This window comes from Cibotium barometz, chromosome 27, assembly GCF_041138505.1.
Source record: "Cibotium barometz isolate CiBa-2024 chromosome 27, ASM4113850v1, whole genome shotgun sequence".
Classification (NCBI taxonomy): domain Eukaryota; kingdom Viridiplantae; phylum Streptophyta; class Polypodiopsida; order Cyatheales; family Cibotiaceae; genus Cibotium; species Cibotium barometz.
Window position 1 is genome coordinate 36,249,188 of NC_141072.1, and position 21,221 is coordinate 36,270,408.

Below are 21,221 nucleotides of genomic sequence, written 5' to 3' on the forward strand. Positions count from 1 at the left end.
AAGCCTTCGCACATCTTTTGCACGCTTGAATAATGAAGAAGAAACACATGCCCAACCCTTAGTACAACAACTAGAGACCTTGGATGAGAGGCAACTTCAGGCACTTCAAAATTTGGAAGCTGCACAACAACGACGCAAGGAAAGGCGGCATGACACTCTCACGAAGAAGAAGAAGAAGCCAAAACTCAAGCAAGGAAGCTTAGTCATGAGGTATGATGGCCGTGTGGAGAAATGGCTAGATAAGAAGCTTCTTTGATGCTGGGAAGGTCCCTTCAGGGATAAAGAAAAAGTTCAAAAATAACACCTATCTAGAGGATGTAAGTGGCAAAGAGGTTCCCGGACGTGCCAATGAGTAGTGGCTAAAGATATTTTACCCTCGAGCACCATGAGCAGACCCCCAAGACAAGCATGGAGGATCTGCTGGGGGGGAAAGGTGTGACATGAAAAATTGATATCTTTCATTTTCAATTCTGTACATACTTTGATGGTTTCTCAATGGTAATAAGGTGGAAGCTTGTCCAAGAAGATTGCGATGCCCACAATGGAATAACAGCGAGTAGTGATATGGCAGCTTCGCGGCTACCTTGATAACAGCATTCTATCTTCAAATATAATGGTTTTACTTGATTTAGAGTGCACACATTGTAAATGCCACAAGTATGCTTGATAAATACTTTGGTATGGTAGATAGGCTAGTGATGTGGAAAATAAAAGTGGGCCTTTATGCTCACATGGATTTTAATTATATTATTAATATAGTATTCACCATAATGCTACAAGTTGGGGAGTATGGAAGGCATGTGGAGGAGTGTGTGTAGGTGCATAATTGGGAAAGATTCTTCTAGAATGCCTACATGGAAGAGGAGAATTCTGCCATGTGTAAGTGGGATCTCCACCTACATGCCACTTAGACTTGGCTATTATCTCATCACACTTTCAAAGTAAAAAAGTCTTCAATTTAATAATCAATAGAAGACTTAGCCTAAGAGGACAATTAATGGTGACATCTACCCTTATGTCACTGAAGGGTTGAAGATTTTTATGTTATAATTTGTAACAATGGAAGAGAGGGTGATTCTCTACCTATAAAAGGAGCCCTCCTCTCCCTTTCAAATCAATGAATGAGACTCCTCAATTGAGCATTTTGTGTCATTGCCATTCTCTTATCTTCAAACCCTTATTCAAACACTCTCTTTACATGTGAATGTCTCATTTAGCATTAGCTCCTCATGCTTAACCCAATTTTGGACCTCTTTGTGATTCATGATAAGTGGGATAAGGAGTTATTATCTTGGTGGGCCTGTGACTTTGTTGAGATTCAAGCTCGATGTCAGCGTGTGCCCGCTGTGCTATGTGCTGGCATGTTAGGTAGCAGCATGTGTGAGACATAAATGACCGCGTCCAGTTCGTCATAGTGTGTGGACACTAGCTAGGGTTAGCTGTGTGTGGACACAACACATAGTGTGTGTTGTGTATTATGGATTATGGCTTTATGCATTGTGTGAGAAGGGAGATTGCGCCAAAGAGGTGATAGTCCAAGTGGTAAAGTGTTTGCCTAGGACTGAAAGGTCTTGGGTTCAAACCCTGCTTGGACCCCTCGGCGGCACCTCTCATCCGCGCTCTCCATAAGCTTCCCTTTCGGCATCGATCGTGTTCTGGCTGCCTTTCCCAGGAGGACTCCAGTGTAGCCCCTCCGCTCTCTGTGGTCGAGTGTGCTCGTCCCCCTCTTCAGAGGGCCGCGTAGATGATCTTGTATCTCACGACACCAGCGTGGCTGGGATGTTGAGCGAGTTGTAATGTTAACTATTAGCTGGATCTCTCTCCCGAAAAAAAAAAGAAAAAAAAAGAGAAGGGAGATTGCTTCCCTCTTTGGTTAGGGTTTGCAATATACATTAGGGTTTGCTCCTGTGTGTGTGTCTCCTCTCCCTCTACCTATTTTTCAACATGGTATCAGAGCTTGGTGCTCTCTATTAGGGTTTATGAGTGAGTGAGTGAGAGAAGAGGGAGAAGAAGCTGTGAAGAAAAGCTGTCAAGCTTGCCAGCCTGGTATGTAGAAACAGAGCACTTTTTCACATTTTTGCTAAGTGGAGGCCACAAATCAAGGATAGTGTTTGATAAATTCTAAAATTGACTTAGCAATTGTGTGGTACATACACTTGAGAAGGAAGCTACATGATTGGTTGAAGCAACTATGCATTATAGAGCTGGAAATGAGCTGATTAAACAGGCTGTCTACTGTGATTTAGTGAAACAGAGTGTGATTAATCGACTAATTACTCTCTCATCTTAAACAATTGGTCTAATTCCTTTTACATGGAGTTAGTGGAAATCATTGCTAAGCTAATGAATGCCTGGTCTTCTAATTTGGACAAGCATTGAAGAAATTAGAGCAATTCTACTACTGGTTTTACTGGTTTTTCTGGTTTTTCTCCAAACAGAGAAGGGGGTTTGAAAAATTTGGTATGTAAGCACCTTGGTTGGTGTTGATATGCAACATTGAGCTTGTTTAGGTGTCACACTTGATTGAACCACTACATTGCAATTTGAAGCCTTGGAAAGTGTGCCAAAACAGGGTACCTTGGATTGCATATGCCAGCTCATTTTGAAGTTTGTTGAGTACTTTGGAGTATCTGGAACACTTTTTAGAGTGTGGTTAAGCTAAGGAAGGTCGTTTACAGATTTGGATGTGTGCGAAAGGTGCATTTGCATTGAGGAAATATGTCAGACACCCCAGTACAAATGGTGGGTGAAAAATTGGATAGGAAGAACTTCCAGGCATGGAAGTGACAGGATCAAAATTTTTCTAAAGGGAAAAGGTTTTTGGAATCTTTTTACAGGTGCGGAGCCAGAGCCGGAACCCCGACAACCTACACAGCAATAGGTTGTAGATCATAAAGTAATGATCAGAACGAGCATATACAAAGTTTTGCATTATCTGTCTATATGTATCTCGGATGCTATACTCATACATATACATGATGCTGAGAATCCCAAGGATACATGGGATACATTGGTAAAGCTGTTTGATATAGACACTAGTGCTCGTTTGCAAGTCTCAGTTTGCGAGAACAGATTCATAATGTGAAATGGAAAGGAAGGAGCATCCATGATTATGTACAAGAGATAAAGAAGTATGCAGATGCATTGGCAACAATCAATGCCCCCATGCCTGATGATGATTTGGTAGACATTACCTTGCGTGGTCTTGGCAAGGAGTATAAGTCTTTTGATACATCCATCTCGGTTCGGAGTATGTCAATAATGTTGGGGAAGCATTTTGATGATGATTTGGTAGACATTACCTTGCGTGGTCTTGGCAAGGAGTATAAGTCTTTTGATACATCCATCTCGGTTCGGAGTATGTCAATAATGTTGGGGAAGCATTTTGACCGTCTTGAGAATGAGGTTGTGGAGACCTAATTGATTAAGTTACAACAGTTGACGGAGAGTCAACAGAGGACATCTCGCGTAGCAAGGTTGGCTGAGGTCTTGACCAGCCTCTATTTGATTTAAATGGTGAGCTTCCGGTACGGTGGATGAGGGACCAAGGAAGCGGCCTATGAGTGAAGTGCTAGGTGACCTACAAAGGATCCTAGAGGGTGCTGACCATACAGTGCTGAGCCTCTAGGTTAGCGCGCGAAGATACCCACACGTGCATCGGGGAAGATATTGAAACAAGGAGTAAGAGTTGTTTTCTGAAACCGGGCATGGATCTGGTTGATTGACCTTGTTGGTCCTCAACGGATGAGTCCATGGCTCTTTTATATGGATCTGTTGGTTGATCTTACTGATCTTAAACGGAGATTCCATCTTGATTTTTATTAAGTGAATATATTGTCGGGTACTATGAGCTAGGGAGTATAAAAAAGGCCCCTGAGGGACAGGTGTGAGCGTTCTGGTTGCCAATGATGCCATAGGTACACCGATGAAGGAATGATTGGAAATTAGGATTCAATCGGATATTTTGGAGGATTATGATCAGTGACACCTCACCATTACGCATTCTTTCACATCATTCCTCATCATTTCTCATCGTCCCATATCATTTCTCGTCATTCCATATCATTTCTCATTACCCCACATCAATTTATATCCAATCACATCGCTCCCACATCAACTCACATCCAATCACATCATCTCACATCAACTCACATCCAATCACATCATCTCACATCAATTCACATCCAATCACATCATCTCACATCCAATCACATCATTCCCACATCAACTCACATCCAATCACATCATCTCACATCAATTCACATCCAATCACATCATTCCCATATCAACTCACATCCAATCATATCATCTTGCATTAATTCACATCCAATCACATCATTCCACATCAATTTACATCCATTCACATCCATTCACATTATTTCACATCCATTCACATAATTTCACATTCATTCACATAATTTCACATCCATTCACATCCATTCATATCATTTCACATCCATTCACATCATTTCACGTCCATTCACATCATTTCACATCCATTCACACATTAATCCACACATCCCACACATAACTTCTCATCTCTCTTTATCATCCCACACATCACTCCACATCATTCCACACATCTCACACATCACTTCTCATCTCTCCATAAAATTCCACACATCCCACACATCACTTCTCATCTCTCCACATCATTCCACACATCCCACGCATCACTTCTCATCTCTCCACATCATTTCACACATGATCCCACACATCACTTCTCATCTCTCTACATCATTCCACACATCCACATATCAACCAGAATTAAAGTACAATTTCTCTATTTTTTATACTGGCAAGACTTTATAAGTCTCGGCCATTACTTGGCTCAGTTAAAGGTAACTTTTTTGACAAGTATTCTAGATTCCTTTCCTCCCAGGGAATCTAGGAATAAATCAGTCACAATTATTTACGTTCATTCAACCATGCATGTTTTTGGTCTTTTTTCAAGGAGTTCTTTTTCCCGTTTAGAATGTACCCAAGATTCTATTTTTCGAGAATCTAGATGTATACCCCATAATTCCAAAAGTTAATGAGTTCATGATTCCTCTTTCTAATTAAAATTTATCCATGTTTTGTCGATGCATTCCTATGAATATTTTCACATTCTTTTCTTAATTTCCCCAAAATAAAATCTGCTCAATATTCTTCTTTTTAAATAAAAGATGACTTCATGGGATTTACAAAATCAATTACACCATATTTTCTCTTTCAACAAAAAACATTTATGCATCCAAACTAATTCATTTTTATCCAAATGAATCGATTCCCATAATTCTCATAAATTGAATGAATGTAGAAAATTTATGCATAATCTTCTTAATTTCTTGATAGTTGAATAATGCTCGAAACTCCACTTTTAACATAAAATTTATTTTGCATAAATTCATTCTCTAATGATATAATTTTTTTCCATAACTTTCTCGCATTTTTCTATGAAATAATAATGATTGAAATTCCACTTTTAGCATAAAAATTATTATGCATAAATTCATTTTCTAATGCTATAAATTTTTCCGTAGCCTCCCCACATTTTCTATAAATTGAGAATGCTTAAAACTCTACTTTTAGCATTAAAATTAATTATGCAAAAAAATTTCATTTTTTTAATAATAAAAATTGTGCCATAGTTTCCCCGCATTTACTTATGAAATGAGAATGCTCAAGAGTTATCTTTTAGCATAAAATTCAATTTATGCAAAAACCTTCATTTTCTACTGATAAAATTTTGCTATAGTTTTCGTGCATTTACTATGAAATGAGAATGGTTCAAATCACACTTTTGACATAAGAACTAGTTTATGTATAAACCTAAGCTTAAACATAAACATTAACTCATCATAATAAAGAAAAACATGGTTTTAAGAGAAAAACCACAAAATAAAATGCTTCCCAAGCATGAGGGAGGTTAGGAAGAAGAATAACATTAAAAAGAGAGCATAAAGAACATTGTTTAGGCTTACCCTTGAGGCTTACCCTTGGTTTGCTTGTTTCTTTACCTTACAAAAATGGTGTAGCCCTCATGGAAGAGGCTTGGCCACCAAGGGAAAAGGGTAATCTTCAAGAAAGAAGAGGTTTAGTGAAGCCCCAAGCTTCACAATGGAGGCCCAATGAAGAGGGAATAATGGAAATACACTAAATTGAAAATTATACTACCATAAAGTTACTCCAATATGAAAATACAAAGGAATGGGAGTCTATTTATAGGTGAGGGAGGCTACCAACCAAGTCCAACTAGAATCTAGAGGCTTCCTGCTCTAGTTTGATCCATTTTGGATAAGTTTAGACTAGTTTGGCTCACTTTTTTGATTTGGTTTGAAGGAGGAGAGAGGAGAGATGAAATATCTCGCTTTTTGGAATTAAAAAATGCCCTCTTGATGTGATTTCTAGGCGCCTCCTTCATGAGCCCTTCTCCCCATTCTGAGGTGTCAAAAAATTCATTTTTTTACTAAAAAATTCATTTTTAACTAATAAACCATGTACTAGTCAACTCTTGATCTTATGTGAGAATTTACTCATTTTTGGGGGATTTTCTTATATTCTTAAACTTTTTCTCATCCCAACACTTGGATTAACCTTATTGGCCCTTCTTGACACTCTTTGGACCTTAATAAGATTTTTTTGGAAATTTTATACCCCTAGGCCAAGATGTCCAATTCACATATTCAATTAATTTCTATCTCTCTAGACCAAAAGAGGACTAAAACAAGGTAAAATAATGTTTTCTTACATTCAGAACTAGGGGATGTTTATAGAGACTGAAGGGGAGGTTCTTACATCTTTACATCTCAAGCTGCAGGGAGGAATCTTACACTGTGACAATCACGGCATGGTGAGTTCAAGCCATGCTCTCCCATATCTGTGGTGTACCCTCACACATCACTAGTTGCTAGAAATAAGAAGTGTAGTACAATGTGATGCAAAGGAGAGTGATTGAATCTCAAATAGATGATTGAGATCACTTAACAAAGGGCACATATAATCGCATGCCATATCCATACAATACAAGGGTTGAATGTCATTGATAAGGCTATATGGTAGTGCAACAATCCTCCTTGATTGTGTTTAATCCCATTGCTTCAAGGAAATAGCTCAATGCACAATGCATAAAGAAACCCTCAAGGTGAAGAGAAATTTAACCTCAATGAGAAAAACTTGGATGTATGCAATTCCCAAGGATACAAACAATGCATGACATGAACAAAGGAGTCTAAGGGCATGTGTTTATGCATTTAAAATCAAGAAAATCCCAAGGTAAACCCTAATTTTGAAGCATTTACCCTAAAATCCTGTTTCATCAAGAAACCCTAATCTTTCCACCTTTTTGATGCAATGATGACATGGATGGTAAGAGAAAAGACTAATGATCTTGATTAAGTCCCTAGATTCTCAAAAAGATTCAACAAACCCTAATTTCTCATGAAATTTAAGAAATGCAAAGAATTGAAAATTTCTATGAAATCCTATGCTCAAGCAACAATTGATCACATGTATGAGTGTAACTAAGCATGAAGAAGGATATTATTGAAGAAATTTCCAAAATTCATGGAATAAGTCGTGATTTTTCATGACAACCCTAATATGCAAGAGCTTGACAAAATGAAAGCATTAAAGAGATTAAGGTATTGCTTAAACTTTAGAGATGTATTCCCAATCATTTTGATCATCAAAGAGTGATTCAAAGCCTCCCAATCTCCATGAATAAGCATGCATATCACGGGGGACACCCTCCTTGAATAGGTTGAATGTAAAGCTAATGCTATGCCCTTAACTAATATGTAGGCTATGGCAAAGGTTTAAGCTCATAGGAGAAGCTTCATAGCTCTCAAGGATCAAGCAAAGAGGAGGAAGAAGAAAACATTTTTGATTAGCAAGACTAATCTAGATTAGTGACTTCTTCCTCAATTTTAGTCTTGAAATTTAAAAATTGGTGCAGTTCTCCCAAAAATTTGGTCCACAGTAACCCATAGCCCCCAGAGATTAGGAAATAGACCAAGAAAAGGAATTGTAAACAATAAAGGTCGCCATAACCATCTTTTTTATCATAAAACTCAAGAAAATTCAAGAAAATGGATCAAAGGCATGAGCTATGATACCAATGAAAGAAAGGAGGGAGGAGGGACTTGTTAATGTGGAGTCTAGACACATTAGAGATCATTTACATAGAGTCTAAGGACATGGGTGAAGGTCACCATGAAAGCTTTGAGCAAGGATTGAATTGATATTGAGTAAAAGATGATAAAAGCGATATTACACCTTGGCCTTGTAATTGTCTTATATATACTCTTGGCCACTATTCACACTTAATAATACCTTGGCCCCCACATGAGGCCATGCCTAAGACCATAGTCTATTAGGTCACAAAAATAAATCCATAAAATTAGTTTATAATTGAATATTCTTATTGGATCCCAATTGGTTTGTTGTGTAACATATAACCATAAGGGTTTGTGGTATTAGTTTCTTTATTATAAATTTATTGTGTGTGAAGTTTCCTATGTGATTTGAAAAACTCATCTATAGTAAGATATATATTACATTTATAAAGTTTTGAGGTACATCAATATGTATATACATCAAAATATATATGTAATCACATAAGTTATTTGAATATGTGGCATTGTGTGTGAGAATGTTTAAAAAAAATAGATTTTGGTGTTGTTGTTGTGTGTGTGTGTTTGTTTTTTTAAAATCAATTTTGTTATTGTTAATATTATTGTTATGTGTGTGTGTGTATGTGTGTTCATTCATGTTTAATATGATGACTTTTGTATGTATGTATGTATGTATGTTTAGTATATATATATATATATATATATATATATATATATATATATATATATATATATATATATATATATATATATATATATATATATATATATATATATATATAGAGAGAGAGAGAGAGAGAGAGAGAGAGAATTTAAGTTTTTCAGATTGTAATAATATTGATACATAAATATTAAGTATAAGAGTTTTAAAGAAAAAATATTTTTAAAAAATCAATTAATCATTTGTGGTTCAATTCTCCACATAGGCAAGCCATTCACTATATAGGAAATTGAATTACCTAGATAACAGCCCATATTTCCTATTCATTCTCTTGCTTAGATATTGGCACATATTTCCTATTCATTCTCTTGCTTAGATATTGGCACATATTTCCTATTCATTCTCTATATGGAAATTTAAATTACCTAGAGGATATTGCCCTATTCATTCTCTATATAAGAAATTGAATTTTCTAGCTATTAGCCCATATTTCCTAGATATGGAAGATTGAGTAAATAGGGAATAAGATTGTCTAGTTTTATATAAGAAATTTCCATCTACATAATTAGGAAATCTCTCAAATTTTCGTATATATAGTGAAGTTCACTATGTAGGGAACCACCAAAAGTTCCTTGTGGACAACAAGAAATGAGTTTTAAAAAACCACAAGGAAGAAAAGGAGGGAGAAGGATTTATCTTTCCTTTGAATAAAGTTAGCCAAAGGAAAGTATCAAACATTCATGAATACAAGGTATTTACATATCTTCTCTTTGAAACCTATTCCTTAAGATCCCAAGCCCATAAAAAGTCTCTCTTAGTTTTCTTAGAAAACTCAACAAGAGATATATCTTTCTTTGATTTGGAGAAAGCCCAAAGAGAAGTAATAAAAAGTATCCATGTCTCCTATCGAAAACCGACTCCGTTATTTCTCAAGCTCAATACTCTTTCTCTCTCTCTCTCCGCCCCCCCCTGCCGGCAACACCTTCTCCTCTCGTGTTCTTGCACAAAATTTATCTCTTTTGTGTCGTGTTGTAGGTTCATTTCCTCGTGCAGACGTATCTCTTCTCTTCATTCAAACTCCTCGTCCCCCGTTGTTTCTAATTTCCTAATCCTCAGCATTGTACAACAATACGTGCCGCTTTTTCAATTCCTTCTTTACTGTCCATCTCCCTAGTTTCCCAAATACACAGCTAGCCGGCCACTACAATGAGCAGAGACATTATGGACGTCTTCAATCAAACAGTATTGCAACACTATGAGGAGCGTACAGAGCCTCATTACAATGTGGCAGCTTTGAAAGCAGAGGGTGACCGCTCTAGAGCTGAATTTATGGAAAGAGCCGGCTTGCAGCCTCCGGAGCAGTTGCGACTGATCGACTGCAAATCTACATGTGAACAGGATCAAGTGGTGCTGATCGATTGGAGTGATGAGCAAGTCGGTTACACTGCCATCTCCCACACTTTTGGAATGGAAGTTTATGGTGTCTTCGACTGCGAATGCACATCAAAATGCTTTGCAAAGAAGCCACGGTGTTCAGGTAAGCCCTGCCCGCAGCATACTGACAGCAGTGACCCACGCAACAGAGTTGTCAAGGACATCCTGAATATGTGCGCAATTTTGAGGACGGCAGGGGTGGATTATGCTTGGCACGATGGCGTGTGTATTGCACAGCATGATGAGGCAGAAGTGGAGGATACTATCAAACATATGGGATGGATCTATGGCAATGGCGCAAGGGAGACGATCATTTTTCTGCATTATGTAGGGGCGCCCATGGCTCCGATCAGGCACGATGGTGATCTTGAATCCCGTTGGCATACCAGGGTATGGACATTGCAAGAGGCGGCAGTGTCAAAGCGCAGGCGATACTGTGTGCGTGTGGGCAGCAAGTTGGGTGATTGCCAGAGTTTGCAAGAGTTTGAGGAGAAGATAGCTCTTTGGTATAGGGACGACTGTAGCAAGGTTGCAGTCATCGAAGAGGAGACGTTTTGGGAAATAGTAAAGGAGCTTTACACTGTGGTAATTCCCTTGGGTATGTCAGTAACTGATCCGATTCTCATGAATAAAGCCTGGAAGTGGTGTCTTTGTATGAGCATGTGGGTGAGCACTCTGGTCCATACATGCTTTCTCTTCCCGACCCCAGCCACGGTGTTAACGTTTTGTTCAACTCGCGACAGCAAGCACGAGGGAGACCGCATTAACAGCATTCTTGCCTTGACAGGGGTCAAGGATTTTGTGGCTCCAAAAGATGGCAATATGGAGATCTCAACAATCGAGTTTTTCAAGAGACAGGGGCAGCAAGGTCTTGCCATGGCCGTGTTTTCAGCAAATGCGCTGCTCACACCCCGCGATTTGCAAGTTGGGAGACGTCATACATGGGTGCCTGTCTTGTCGAATTCCTTGAAATCAATAGTCCAGGAACCTGTCAAGGAGTCTGGTGATGGTGTTGGACGGGCCGTGAATACAAGTTTCATGGAGAATTTCATCAGGTTTACAGTGCTGCAGGATGAGAAGATTGAGCTGAGAGGAGAGCTGGCATGTGTAGCTGTGGAGTTCACATCAAGGTCGAGAAGAGAGAGGACAGGTCTAGATTTGGAAGAACGACAACTTAGGTCTCTGGTTGTTTTGCCAGGGGCTGATAATTCAGGTTTAGGGATGGATCTGACGTTTGACGTAGATGGTTTCAGGTCGTCTCTTGCACAGGCATCTTCCTTGGAATTGGGCACAACAGTTGTGCCGATTGTAGGTTGTGAGGAAGAATCTCCGATGCGCAGAGATTATTGCAGAGCAGCCAGGAGGAGGGCGAGGAAGCTCTTGCAAAAAGCAGGAAGAGCTTTCAGGTGTGGCGGTGATGGGCATGGAGGAGGTGCACAGCAGCAGCAGCTAAGCAATGCAGTTTCTTCATTAGTGTCCAGCCGCACTTTTGCAAGGGCTTTCAGTTCTATGAAGAATATGGAATGGGGTTACGCATTGGCCGTTGCAGTTCCAAGCGTATCACGCACTGCCGGCACTCAAGCTCCTGCATTGGACATAGCTCCTGCATTAGACTTGGGCAGGGCAATTGTTCCAATTTTATCCACCGGCGAGCTCAAACCTTTGGTTCAAGGTCGAGAGGTCGGAGATGGAGAGAGCTTTTGCGCTCATTTGGTGCTACCTCTACTAGCTCTCCAACGCCATCCTCCTTCCAACGTGCCTGTTTGGGACTGGAGCTCACCCGCTCTCTTAGTCCAAGGCAACCTGCATGCTCAAGTTTCCAAGATTGGCTGCTTTCACCTAAAAAAAGAGCTCAAAGACATTCTTACTGAGCTCCTCCCTTCCCTCACCATAATCCAGAACCTTGTTATCATCTAAAGGGTTTGTAAGGTTATATATTAATATGTATGTTATTAAGTAGATCTAATATCTTTTGTGGTTTAATTACCTGTCAAATACTTTTTCTTTTTTATTCCTTGTGTTGAGTCGTGATAATGATGTCTATTGTGGTGCATTTTTTATATTTACATGTACTATTTTTTTTTTGCTATTTTCTTAGGACACACTTCTAAGTAGAGGGTGTCGATGGTGTAACTTCGAGGGTGTCGAGGGCTATAACTTCCTCACTAAAGTTGCACCCAATGGAATGGAGTAAAAAAAGGCTCAAAGAGCATGTGTATGTGTCAAGTGAAGGCACTAAATACCTTTCTACATGCACAAGCCAAAACGACCCATCAAAGTTGGAATGTTTCCTAGGATAACAAGTTCATTGTTAATGGTGGGTGGGGATGGTTGGCCGCATCCTTGATATGCGAGTAGTGATCATGCCTATACCATGTAACCGTTTGCATCTATCACACCATCTGCTGTAGCACTATGTATGAATACAGTTATCACAAGCTAAGGTATCCAATGCTTGTGAGTATCCACACCCTCTAAGTACTTTCAACATCGAGAGTTTGCCTAGATCGTCATCTAAGCTCTACTTGAGGTCACACAGGGTGTATATTACCATCACATTGTTCCTATCTCATAATTCTTTAAATTCCCTGCTGTCAATTGCATTGTCTACTCCACTTTGTTTTGCTATCTATCTTTCGGTTGTGCTGTATTCGTATAGAACTCATCTGCATGTATTAAAATGCTTAGAGTTATCAAAATGTAAGGATTCTTCAGTGGTTTAGCAAACTTTGGCCCTTTAACCATGCCTTGAAGGGCATTCATCAGAAAAAAGAAGAGAAAATAAAAACAGCCACACTAAAATGAGAGGCCCAACAAGAGAAGCTAAGACTAGACAATAATAGTTGTGCAAACACCACATTTCAGTTACCATGGCTTGAGTCATTGACTTAGAAGAGGAGGATTGGGAGTTGACTCTCGCTGGGCATGACCACAAAGACTCACCGAGAACACAAGCTTGCACATGTCGATATGGGTGCTAGACATAACCTCATGTCTCATGCGACTTGGTGTGCACTCCAACAACCATTATTTTGACACCCACAAATACACGAGTTGAAGGAGTAGACACATTCAAAACCTAATGCATCACATTGTTCACATCACTACTATGTTTTTTACATTAGATATGACCCCTTGGAAGGAAAGTTTTATGTAATGTCTACAAGTACCATGCGTGAAGAAGTACACCTTTGACGAGGATGGAAGGGGCACAACTGCTCGGGGGTGCATACCAATCTCCATTACAAACCTCACCTAAGCAAGGATCAACCTTCACCATTGGGTACCCCCCCTAATGCAAGCGGCCTCTCCAAAAACTAACCCTATTAGCATCACTATTACTAACATATCTAACCTTACAGAATATCAGGACCACCGTTAGTCCCTACTAGTAACACCAATGTTTCCATGAGAAGGGTGATGGTGGGTACCAAAAGCATTGCTCCGACACAGACTACAGTGTTACTATGGAGGGCACCAGAAAGTATGGATAGCCGACAAAAAGTTCTAGCATACACTAGTCAAACCATGCTACTAAACTAAACCACATACCAAAACATCAAATTTCAACCTCAAACCAAAAACATGGTTCATAAAAAGGGAGTTGTTGGAGGCCTAGGGCTACTTTGCCATGCAAAATCAACTCTGGCTACCTAAAGCAACATAGTTAATGCCTTGTCAAGTTACAACATAACCTCCACAAAACTGCACTACCCAAAGATGGTGGGTGCACTATAAAAGGATGATGGAATAGCCACATGATGTATTGAGAGAAAGTAGTGAGAGAGTCACGGCTAGATTCAAGAGGAATGTTTTTCCAGTATGTGGCTATAGCTGTGCACGGCTATTTATGCATGTATAACTGCACGACTATAGGCGCACATATAGCCGCGTACTAGGAAAAACTCGATTCTCCCACCCAATGCACGTCCTTTGTTTGTTCTCCCAAAATCCTGCACTAAATGTGTTTCCTCTCTTGCCTTCATGTTCCATACCTCAAACACCTCAAGCCATAGCTTTATATATAAACACAATTATTACAAGCTAAGGTATCCAATGTTTATGAGTATCTACACCCTCTAAGTACTTCCTCCATGCCTCCATGCAAAGTCTATCTAGATTGTCATCTAAGCTCTACTTGGAGAGCGCATGGGTGGACATCACCATCACATTGTATCTATCTCCGAATTTTGTAAATTGTCTATCAATTGCATCATCTACTACACTTTGTTTTGCTATCTATCTTTCCTTTGTGCTATATTCATATAGAACTCACTCTGCAAGGAAATACAGTCATTAAAATGCTTAGCATTGTCAAAATGTAATGATTCTTCAATGGTAGCAAACTTAGATGCTACTACGGACCTTTAACTATGAATGCCTTGAAGGCCATTCATTAGAAAAAAGAAGAGAAAATAAAAGTAGCCACACTAAAATGAGAGGCCCAGCAAAAGAAGCTAAGGCTAGACAAGAGAAGTTGTGCAAACACCATATTTCAATTAGCATGGCTCACGTCGTTGACTTAGAAGAGGAGGGCTGGGAGGTGAAGCTTGCCAAAATTTGGTTGGGAATGACCACAAAGACTCACCTAGAACACAAGCTTGCATGTGTCAATATGGGTGCTAGCCATAACCTCATGTCCCATGCAACTTGGGGTGCACTACAAAAACCATTGTTTTGACATCCACAAATGCACAAGTTGAAGGAGTAGACACATTCAAAACCTCATGCATTGGATCATTCACATCACTACTATGTTTTTTACATAAAAAATAATCCCTTAAAAGGGATTTTTTTTATAATGACTATAGATACCATGCATGAAGAAGTACACCTCGGACGAGGATGGAAGGGGCACAACTAATGGACTCATGGGGCTCGTGAACTGCTACTTTACAATAATGAACCCTTAGATAGGTAACTAGCCTAATGATAAATGAAGAGCCCATTTTGCAACACTTCAACACTAGTAGAGAGAACCATTCTTCCATCAAATAATTCCTCGTATGCATTGAACATCCAAAGATGCCCCACACCCCATTCAAACCGCTTAAAAAGAGGCCTATCTTATACTTAACCGTAGGGGTGCATACCAATCTCCATTACAAACCTCACCTAAGAAATATTATCCTTCACCATTGAGTACCCCCTAATGCAAGAAAACTCTCCAAAAACTTACCCCGCTAGAATCACTAATACTAAACATATCTAAGATTACTGAATATCAGGTCTACCCATTAGTCCCTAGTAACAACAATACTTCCATGAGAAGGCTGATCGATGGTGGTGGGTACCAAAAGCATTGCTTGAAGCACAATGTTACTATGGAGGGCACCAGAAAGTCTTGATAGCCAAGAGGAAGGTGTAGCATGTACCAGTCAAAGCCATGCTACCAACTATACCACATACCAAAACATCGAATCTCAACCCCAAACCCAAAACATGGTTCATAAAAAGAGAGTTCTTGGAGGCCTAGGACTACTTTGCCAAGAAAAAATAACTCTGGCTACCCAAAATAGCGTATTTAATGCCCTGTCAAAGCAGCAACACAACCTCCACAAAATTGCACTACCCAAATATGGTGGGTTCTTGACACGCTTCTCTAGTGGCCCAAGGGTATTATGAAGGAAACATAAGCATTTGGCTCCCTCAGGCAACCCAAGGTTCCTAGTAACTCGAAAACCCTCGATGCAAATCTTAAAAAGGGTAAAGTAAAAAAAATTGACCAATTCATAGAGCCCCAAAACCATCTCCAAACAAACCGCAGACATTACATTCCTTTCACCTTACCCCGAGCCACCTATCATGCAATGGAGAGCTTTGTATCACAAAATTTCCTACTGCCAACCAGCTACCCTCTCAAGACTTGCCAAGTGGGCTAAAAATAGGTACCTCACCCATGACAAATAAAGAAGGCTACGCATCATAAAAACTCATGAAAAATGTTGAAGAAAGTAGAAAAAGAGTTGAGGAAAGAAGTTGTGTTGGGGTAGAGAACAGGCCAAATGTGAGGATGCCACATCCACTATTGATGTAACATGGTTCTCTAATCATTGACTATCTAAGTACAGGTTCTCTAGTCATTGATTGTCTAAGTACATGGTTCTCTAATGATTGGTTGTCTATGTATATCTCAGGATCGTGGGCCCATGACGGGTGCAAAATTGGCCCAAGGCTATAGAACCGTACTAGAAGCTAAGTGGTGCATAGGGAATGGTCCATGAAATTATCAGGGGCCTAGTCAACAAAGATTACATCAAAGTGGGTAATTATTACCCCCGCTAAGATGTGGGCACCCCTACCCATGCCCTTACCATGCTTACTCATCTCTGAACGGATAGATACAACCACTACAACATATCCCTTCTTTCTCGTCTCAAGCAAGATCAGGTAGTCAACTAGGCCGATAGGACTAATGCTAGTGCCTAGACCCTACCCCTGACATTAATCACCTCGACATTAGCCTTCTCAAGTTTTATTTGGAGAAGAAGTCATCGCAAGAGGGACGAGGGGGGGGTATATACAACCCACGGGGACTAGGACATTTTTGAATAGAAGTTTAAAAAGAACCCCAAGCTCCAATTTAACTTCCCATGGATTCCTCTAACTTGGCCACCCCTCTTCCTCCATGAAGAATGGATGCTTCAAACCATGTTCAAGTTAATCTAGGATTATGATGCCATGGCAAACCCAGATATAGTCACTCTACCATAGGTTTTTTCAAGCTTGTCATTATCTATTTTGTTACATAATGTCCACCCTTTAGTTGTACAGAGACTCTCGGACACTGGGGTACCATCCTAGTGAATTGGTATCGTGGGTGATCCCACATTAAATACTTGATACCTAGTGTTATTGGCATAGATTGAGACCATGCTTGACGGGTATATGTTGTTGAGATGTAACAAGTAGTGCCATGCTTGACAACTATATTGTGGTCAAGTGAAACAACTGGACTATGTTAGAAAAATTCACACAATCAAAGCGTAACCAGTGGTTTATGCAATTGATGTGCCATGCTAATTGAAAGTGTAATAAGTGGCAATACACACCATGCTAGATGATGTCTATAATGATACTCTCATCGTAGTGAAACAAGTCGTAAGTGTATGTTGTGTTTGTGCCTACCAATATTTTATATTGGAATTAATTGTAGAGAAGGGAGATTAATTGTAGAGAAGGGAGATTAATTGAAACAACTAATGTGTTTACGTTTGTGAGATAGCTGATGAGCAATGTGCCTGTCCCATATGGGGCATCTTGTCTATATCATCTCAGAATATTATTATTTCATGGTATTTATTGGCCACATGCCAAAATATTATACCTAATATCTATGCACGTTTGTGCGTGGTGTTACTATATTGTTAGCACGTATTTTAGAAGAGTTTTGATTATTTACACTTAGTGTGTGAACAAGCTTTAGTGTTGAGCTATTTTTGTAAAAGTGGAAAAGCAAGCCCAATTTTACACCCACATCTATTAATAGCTCCTTGGACTATTTATTGAATACAAATCTTAAAATACTCATGTCGTGGAAGTGGAGCTACACACATGAGGGGGAAGATTGCACCCAATCTTGTCTTCATGGCGATATTGTTCTATCTCTCTTGTTGATGCTATGTTATGCTCTATCATATTAATTTGATTCATGTCTTTGGTTTAATCTTTGATGTATTTGTGAGGTTTTTAATTATTTCATAAAGAAGTACAAAAAGGTCCCGTGATAGTGGTATCGGAGCTATGAGTGCTTGCACTTGAAGAAGAAGCAATAAATTCACAAAAATCTACAAGGTAAAGGTGATAAAGCCTCAAAAACTCTTAGACAAAGGTGGAATGATTCATGGGATTTTTGTGGACCCTTAGAAGGAGATTGGAATCAAGGGCATAAAGAGATTGTTGTCACCCTTTCTTCTAATACCACTTCTAAGAACCCAAAAACCACCCTCTTTTTGAAAAAGTGATTTTCCTCAATCTTTCTCTAATTGGCAATCCAATCGCATGGATTGATTCAACAAGGAACGAAGATTATTGCTCTACTCTCAGTTTTGCAAGAGGTGCATCAACAAATTTGTCTATAATCAACGGATGTGGATTTCTTTTCTTTTCTTTTTTTTCCCTAGATACCTTTGCTGCCCAAAAATACCATCGTCTCTTAATTTTCTCCCTCTACACGGCTATTGGCGAGATTGCATCTTTTTCTCTAATATCGGTGCACCTCTCTCAACTGCCGGGTTTGCCAAGCAACTCTGCCATGGGCATAGCCCTTGTCTAAGTCATAGCCTTAGGGACTACAGTAGAGGGCACACCACCTACGTCGAAGTCATCCAGTTTTGTCAACAACTCCACTACCCCCAGCATTGGACGCGTGGTCGTCTTTTTTAGTCGGTCGTAGCTTATATTATAATAAGTTTATTACCTTTATTAGCTTATATTATAATAAGTTTATTACCTTTATAAAAAGCGTATACTATTTTTAGCTATTGCGCTTGTTGCTTCACTCAAAACCTTATAGCCAAAAGATTTAATAATAAAAGCTTTATTATTATTATTTTCTTTTTTTTTCCTTTTCTCTTTGACTATGCGACTGGATTTTTTTTTCTTTTTTCTCTCTCTCCTCGTTAGCCACACCCTTGCTACTAAAAGTCTTAATTCAAAGCCTATGATTTAAAAGCTTTCAAAGATTATGTTACTTATCTTTCCTGTCTTGCAAATTCATCCATTCATTTCTTCAAGGAGGGATATTTTCAAAGGGATTTTCGGTGAAAACTCACAACTACAAATATTCCTCTTCTTCTACAAATTGCATAGAGGCAGTTCTTATTCATAATTTGAGACTTCCTACTTTCTCATTGACTTAAAGTGGCACGACAAGATTCTTTCCAACAAACCACAATCAGATAAGTTTGTTATTTTCATATTATTTTGCTTTGTTTTTGTACAATGGAAACCTATCCTCTACCCCCAACCATTCAAGAACAACTTCAGTCACTTCAAAATCAGATTCTTGTTGAGAAGAAGTTAAAGATGGATTTAGAAGATAGGTTATTCCACGAAAAGAGGCGTAGACATGTCAGTGCTACATCTTCAATTTTCGATGGTGATCAAATTTAGAGAACCATACAAGCTACTCTCAGAACTCAGGAGTCTACAAAAGAAAAGAAGATTAGTTGTGCAAAGCTTTTACTTTTTAGAACTTTGATGGCAAAAAGGATGCTCACGCCTTACTTGCTTGGCTTAGTCAACTAGATGATTATTTTTCAAGGGAAAAATTCACTGAGAAAGACAAAATCAAATGTGCTACTAATCACTTGGTGGACAATGCAACATTAGGTGAAATGTTATTAGAACCAGCAACAACCACAAACCAAACTCTTGGAAGAGATTTCAGAAACTCATCAAAAGAGATTTCCTACCTTCACAATATAAAGCTAAAGCTTGACAATGATGGTCTATATTCAAATATCTTGACAAAGAGAATATATAAGCTTATGTGGATTAGGTTTTGGTAAACTTTATTACAAATGCAGGTAATCGAGAAGGTTTGCACCAAGGATCAAAGAGGAAAGTTCATAGCAAGGTTGAAACCGACAATTTGATCAGAGGTGAATATGTTTTGTGTCAGGACTATGGTCCTACGGAAGTCGAACCCTAGCATAAGTTAATAGCTTTCGGAGTCTCGAGAGTATTATTAGTGCTAGCGGGGTTCAGGGGTTAATGGACGTTAGGGTTTGGTCGATGTGTGTACACATCTAAGTTAGCACGGCTCTTAAGTAAGATGGGCGGCCGGGCTAGGAGGTGTGGACACAGGCCATGGTTTTGGTATAAAACCCAACGAGAAACCCTAACTCGTCATTAAATGGTTGGGAGGTGAACCGACTTCCACCCTCTCTTCTTCTCCATGCCTAGGCTATGGCAGCTTGAGGAAGACGTAGCCGTAACCGAGGCGTTACACTGGTATCAGAGCCAGCGGGGCGTGAACAGCCCATACGCCTGCTGCAGAAGACCTGCACGGGGAACAGCGCCCACGCTGCGGAGCATAGCAAAAGAAGACGGTGACGAAGACCTGCACGCGAGCGTAGCCGCCTACCCACCCCACGACCACCACAGCGGACGTCCAAGGCAGTCCTTAGAAGGCGATCGGAGCGATCGTTGGCGCGCCGTTGGCGAGCGCGCGAGAATTCTCCCTTACTTGAATGGCACAAGGGGGAGGCTTCCATCCAAGGAGTGAAGGGATTTGAACCCACCACCTCAAGTTCCAAGGCAAGTGTGCTAGCCACTTCACCTTTTCACTTGTGTTGTTCTTCTCTTCAAAAGAACTCTACTTATTCTTTCAAGGGAGGACACAAACTACAAGGAAAGTGACCTTTTCACCCTTCAACTTTCCTTCTTTCAATTTGTGAGAGTTTTCTATGCGACAAAGTTTTGAAGTTTTTGGTGGACGGATCTTCAACGACATGCTACATGCAACACACTTTTTTGCATGCATGTGTTGATTGACGACTCGAGTGGTGATTTCTTCTCGATTTCCGTGCATGCAAGAGGAATTCTTCTACGACGCTTCAATTGGAGTTCACTTTTTAAGGTAATCCGTTCTCTATTTGTAAGCACGTGCATACCATGGCCTCAGCGAAACCGTCTCATGTTCACTTCGATTTTGAGAATGATATGCCTGCTGTTAGTGAGGCACACTCTTTGGGTGGTGGTGTGGGTGATTCACGACAGGCCGCTGCGCCTGATCGGGATGCCAACATGACCAATGCCGAAGGGGGTGCGAGTCCACTAGACAATTATGGTTTGGTAGACACGTTAGAGTTTGGGCGTCTCACTTCAAGGGTAGTTTCACTTGAGCGCACTATAACAAATGTCAATACCAATCTCACAAACATGAGCACACTTTTTAATGAATTTATGGCACATTTTGCAAGTGGATCGGCGGCAAGTGGAGGGCCTATTCCGATAGTTATGCCTCCTCTTGTTCCAAATCCTACAGTAGAATCTATTGCACC

At 39.7% G+C, this 21,221-nt stretch overlaps 1 protein-coding gene across 1 annotated transcript; it reads left to right on the top strand.

Moving 5' to 3' along the window:
* The first annotated feature begins 9,815 nt into the window (after nt 1–9,815).
* On the top strand, nt 9,816–12,129 carry LOC147623343 (uncharacterized). The gene has a single exon (XM_086821759.1). The coding sequence runs from the start codon at nt 9,985–9,987 to the stop codon at nt 12,127–12,129; it is 2,145 nt and encodes a 714-aa protein (XP_086677885.1). The 5' UTR covers nt 9,816–9,984.
* Nucleotides 12,130–21,221: the final 9,092 nt, after the last annotated feature.